Here is a 5,252-nt window from a genome sequence, read left to right on the forward strand (position 1 = left end):
AGGTCCTCAGGACAGAGGTCACTAGGATCAGAACGCGACAGAGTAGAATACCACAGCCCGCAGGTTTTGGCAGGCGGGTACAATGAACCCCCATCAGGGGGAAGGAGGGGCGCCTCCTCCAACAAACGACAACCAGCAAGGGAATATCGAGGGTTCAGATAGGGGATAGGAGTACAATGATGGAAGCACAGACAAAGGTCAGCAGAAGCAGACTGAACAAGCACAGCAAGATAAGTCGAAAGTAAGCTCGTCCACATGCAAGCCAGTAGCCATGCATAGACCAAAAGTGGAGCTACCTAGTCATCACATCAATGCAAGAATTCAATATATGAGAGATCATGCTCTCATAGGCAAATTTATTGGAATATGGCCAAACGAGAAAGCGTTGAGAGCCTGGATAAATGTTAAATGGCATCCAAAAGGACACATAACCTTACATCTAGGGCCTAAGGGGTTTTTCACCGCAGTCTTCAACTGCTTGGAAGACAGAAACAGAGTTTTCGATGGAGGGCCTTATTTCTTTAACTCTGTCGGGCTATTTCTCAGAGAATGGATTGAACGATTTAACCCTGATAAGGAAGACCTAAGCTGGGCACCGATGTGGATCAGGCTGTACTCTCTGCCATGGGAATACTGGGAAGAGGAGTCTCTCAAAGCAATCGGCAAAGTTCTGGGCGACTTCATCAAGGTAGCAGAAGAAACAAAGACGCAGAGATATACCTCATATGCACGGATCTGCATCTACATGGACCTGAAACAACCTCTGCCTGATACGGTAAGTCTCTTTCATGAAGATGTGGAATGGATCCAGTTAATTGATTATGAGCATGTACCCTTTAGGTGCAGGAAATGTCATGACCTAGGACACCTTTACAGAGACTGCCCATTAAATAGTAAACCCTCGGTTCAAACTGACCAGGAAAACCCATCATCAGATGGCTTCACTAAGGTGATAAATCGTAGAAGAGGAAATAAAAAATCAATTGTCCCTACAAAGACACCTCCAGGGGATCAATCAAAACCCTCTACTAGTAACAGCTTTGAAGCTCTAGCCAATGAAGATTTGCAGGATCCAGACAATTTAACCTCCAATCAAAAAGGATCTAATCAGGATAAGATTGAAGGATCCCAATCGAAAGCGGGGGAAAAGGGTGTAGAACAAGAAGGCAATAAGCTTAAGACCGCTTCAAAAACCTAGAGCCTCCCTGAAATGGATATAGATGGCACAGACCCCAGTATAGAAAATGAGAAGGAAAGAGATGGAAACTATCAAGAACCTCAAATCATGGAGGAGGATACGGAATCAATAGACATCGGCGAGCTAGATATCTTGGGCTTAGAACAAGCATGTAAAACAGGAAATTTCGACAAAATACCTGATAGACAAGTGGATAACCTAGTGGCAGTCCTCAATAAAGCCCCAAAAAAATACTCATTAGGGGTTCAAATCGGCAACCAATGGGATGGGAAATTCATCACCAAAGATAGTAAAAAACGAGGAAGGAAAACTACTCTAGAGAGAACTATCAAGATTGGAGAAGTATTGGTAGAATCAGGCAGATATGCTAAGCTAACCAAGTATTTCAATACCAACCCCAAGCCTTCCCAATGAAGTTGATCTCATGGAATATTAGAGGGCTTAATTGCCCAAGGAAAGGAAGACTATTAAAAAACATGTTAATGGAGGAAAAACCCGCAATTCTCTTTTTGCAAGAGACAAAGTGTAATTCGACAGTCTTGGAAAAAATAGTAGCAAAGGCCTGGCCAGGTGGGCTAGTAACAGCTGTTGATGCTCAGGGAGCGTCAGGAGGACTTGCAGTGCTCTGGGATGCAAGAATGATTCAACTAGTTAACATACATGCAAATAAGAATTTCATTCAAGCCATCTTTCATATAATTGAAACCAATATCTATGGTCACATAACAAATGTGTATTTTCCTCAAGAAACCCAGCACAAGATTGAAATTCCGGATGCTTTAACGCAGTTTAATACAGAGAGGAAATACCCGTTATGGGTTTCTGGAGGAGACTATAATATGATCGCATCATTGGAGGAAAAAAAGGGAGGGCGTTGCAGAATAAACAGGGATGGCTCTATATTAAAAGACTTCATTCAGAATAATTGGCTGATAGATCTTCCTACAAATAATGGCCTCTACACCTGGAACAACAAAAGGGCAGCACCAATGCAAATAGCTTCGCATCTTGATCGATTTCTAATCTCTGATAATGCAGTTCATCTAGGAGGAGAATTCACAACATCTATTCTTCCTTTTTCCGGCTCTGATCACTGGCCAATAGCCCTCCATTGGAATTGTCCTGGTTGCAATACAAGGCGTCCCTTCCGGTTTGAGGCTTTTTGGCTAACTCATCCAGACTTCTATGAATTTGTCAGAGCATCTTGGCTAAAATGCAATCCGATGGATGGCACAAAAATGTCCATATTCCAAAGGAAGCTGAAATACCTCAAGGAGGAAATTAAATGCTGGAATCACTCTATCTTTGGCAACATTTTTAAAGCTAAGGAAACCCTCAATCAAGAGATGAAAGATACGCAGCAAAGAATGATCTCTGAAGGACGCTCGGAAGAACTTACCAAGAAAGAGCTGTCCCTAGAAACTCAAATCCTTGAGAGAGAATTACAGGAGGAAACTCTCTGGAGGCAAAAATCGAGAGTTAGATGGCTGAAGGAGGGTGAAAAGAATATGAAATTCTTTCACAAATCTACAGTGCAAAGAAGAATGATCAATCAAATCTCTCACGTCAATAATGAACAAGGAGGCAAAATTGAAACCCATGAAGGAATCGAACAGGTATTCCTCAATTACTTCAAGAAGATGAATCAAGAACCTGACATAAACAGAACAAAGGCTATTGATAAAATCATTAGACATATACCCAGATTAATTACTGAAGACCATAATACTCTCCTTCTCAAGCCCATAAGTCTTCAGGAGGTTGAAACTGCTGTGCATCAGCTCAAAGCAGGGAAAGCGCCAGGACCCGACGGATTTACCTCAAATTTTTTTCAACACTTCTGGGATCTGGTCAAATGGGAAGTTTGGCAGGTGGTGGAAGAATCGCGTACTTTAAGATGGATGTATCCAGGTCTGAACGCAACATTCATTGCATTAATCCCTAAAGAAGAGGAGTCCAACACTCCGGATAAATATAGACCGATTTCTTTGTGCAACATTATATACAAGATTGTCTCCAAGGTGATAGCTTCCAGATTGAAGCCCCTGCTTCCCCTTATCATCTCTCCAGAACAATCTGGTTATGTAGAAGGAAGGCAGATTATGGACGGGATAATTTTAACCCATGAAATAATCCACTCTCTCAAGCACTCAAAAAAACCAGATATGATGCTCAAAATTGATTTATCCAAGGCTTTTGATAGTATTAGTTGGGAATATATGCAAAAACTCCTCAAGGCCTTTGGCTTCGCCCCCTCCTGGATTAGATGGATCAGTAGTCTTATATCCTCCTCGTTCTTTTCCATTCTCATTAATGGAATCCCGTCGCCCACATTCCGTCCTTCTCGGGGAATTCGCCAAGGGGATCCTCTCTCGCCCTTTCTGTTTGTCATCTTAGCTGAAGGGTTAGGCCGTAGCATTAAAGAGGCTATCCTTTCTCATCAACTCAAAGGTCTAGCTTTCCACCAGGCCCCTGCCTTTTCGCACCAGCAATTCGTAGATGATAACATGTTATTTGGTCATCCTTCTGTTCAAGAAGCTCGATCTTTTAAATCTATTCTTGCAAACTTCTCGGATGCCTCAGGAGCTCTCATTAACAAAGTTAAATCCCAGATATTCTTCTTCAATACGCCTCCCACCACCCAAAGAGCAATAGCCCGTATCCTTAGCTTCACCATCGCTACCCTTCCTTCTAAATATTTGGGTGCTCCTTTAATTGCCTCGGCTCTCAAGCATTCCTCTTGGAATAGTCTTTTAGAAAAACTGGAAGCCAGATTGTCCCTTTGGACTCATAGAGCGCTTAATATGGCTAGCAGGCTAGTGCTAATTAAAGTTGTTCTACAGTCCATGCCTCTCTACCTTTTTTCCATTTTAGCAGCACCTAAGTGGGTTCTCAAAGCTATCAAACATCTTCAGCGTAATTTCCTATGGGGAAAATCGGGACCTAATCGAAAGTGGGCACTAGTCAAATGGGAGAAAGTATGTCTTCCCAAAAAAGCAGGAGGCATTGGGCTAAGAGACCCAGAACACAGTAACATGGTAATGGGGGCCAAAATCTAGTGGAAATGGCTCTCTAATCCCAATACACCTTGGGCCTCCCTATGGACAGCGAAATATGCAAGCAATACGCCCATGGAGGAGAGAATTAGAATGTCAGAAGTCAGTAAAGGATCGGTTATTTGGAACTCAACCATTCAACATCGGGATATAATTCAAAAGCACAGTTTTTGGGATGTGAAGGATGGCCACACAGTAAGGTTTTGGAAAGACTCATGGCAGCAGCTTCCAAACCTTAGAGATACAGTTCCGGGAATCTCAGATCAAGATATAAATCAATATGATAAGGTGAGCCAATTTTGGAACTCACACAATGCCCAAGAACATAGAAAGTGGAAAGAGGCCAGGCATATAATACCTCACAGCCCGAAGCAAACTCAACTCTCTCTTTCCTTAGAACTTCAAAAACGGAAAATTCTCACTTCGGCAGGCATGGATATTCTTAGATGGGGATATGAGGAAAAGGGCACCTTCACAACCAGGGAAGCTTACAAAACAATCATCAAAGACAAGATAATCAAAGACAATTTATGGGATAAGATATGGAATTCCTCCATATGGCCGAAGGTCTCAACTTTTTTGTGGCTTCTTTCTCACAACAGGATTCTCACATGGGACAATCTCAGGAAAAGGAATTTCTCTGGACCATCTATTTGTCCCAACTGCAAACAGGAAGAGGAATCAGCATTACATCTTATGCAAACCTGTCCGCTTGGAAGGAAATTGTGGGAAAAAGTTACATTCCGCTGTCAGAAGGAAGGCATAGTGATTGGGGACATCAAAGGTACCCTTCGCACCTGGAGCCAAGAGCCATATCAAAGCCAACTCTTAAATACACTATGGCAACTCATACCGGGACTACTAATGTGGAATATTTGGAAGGAGAGAAATAGAAGGATTTTTAAAGATCAATCACAGTCGATTGAGCAGATATGGGGTGGATTGCACCATAACATCAAAGAAACTCTGTCTATTAAAGGCTGGTCCAAAGAGGATTT

At 42.4% G+C, this 5,252-nt stretch overlaps 1 protein-coding gene across 1 annotated transcript; it reads left to right on the forward strand.

The window, feature by feature from the left end:
* The first annotated feature begins 328 nt into the window (after nt 1-328).
* On the forward strand, nt 329-1,198 carry LOC149264494 (uncharacterized). The gene is made up of 2 exons (XM_089399198.1): nt 329-775; nt 1,070-1,198. The coding sequence occupies exons 1-2, from the start codon at nt 329-331 to the stop codon at nt 1,196-1,198; spliced, it is 576 nt and encodes a 191-aa protein (XP_089255324.1).
* The last annotated feature ends 4,054 nt before the right edge of the window (nt 1,199-5,252 follow it).

Source organism: Pinus tabuliformis, chromosome 6 (assembly GCF_031772625.1).
Source record: "Pinus tabuliformis cultivar Carrire ecotype Pingquan chromosome 6, CPIR1, whole genome shotgun sequence".
Taxonomy (NCBI): Eukaryota; Viridiplantae; Streptophyta; class Pinopsida; order Pinales; family Pinaceae; genus Pinus; species Pinus tabuliformis.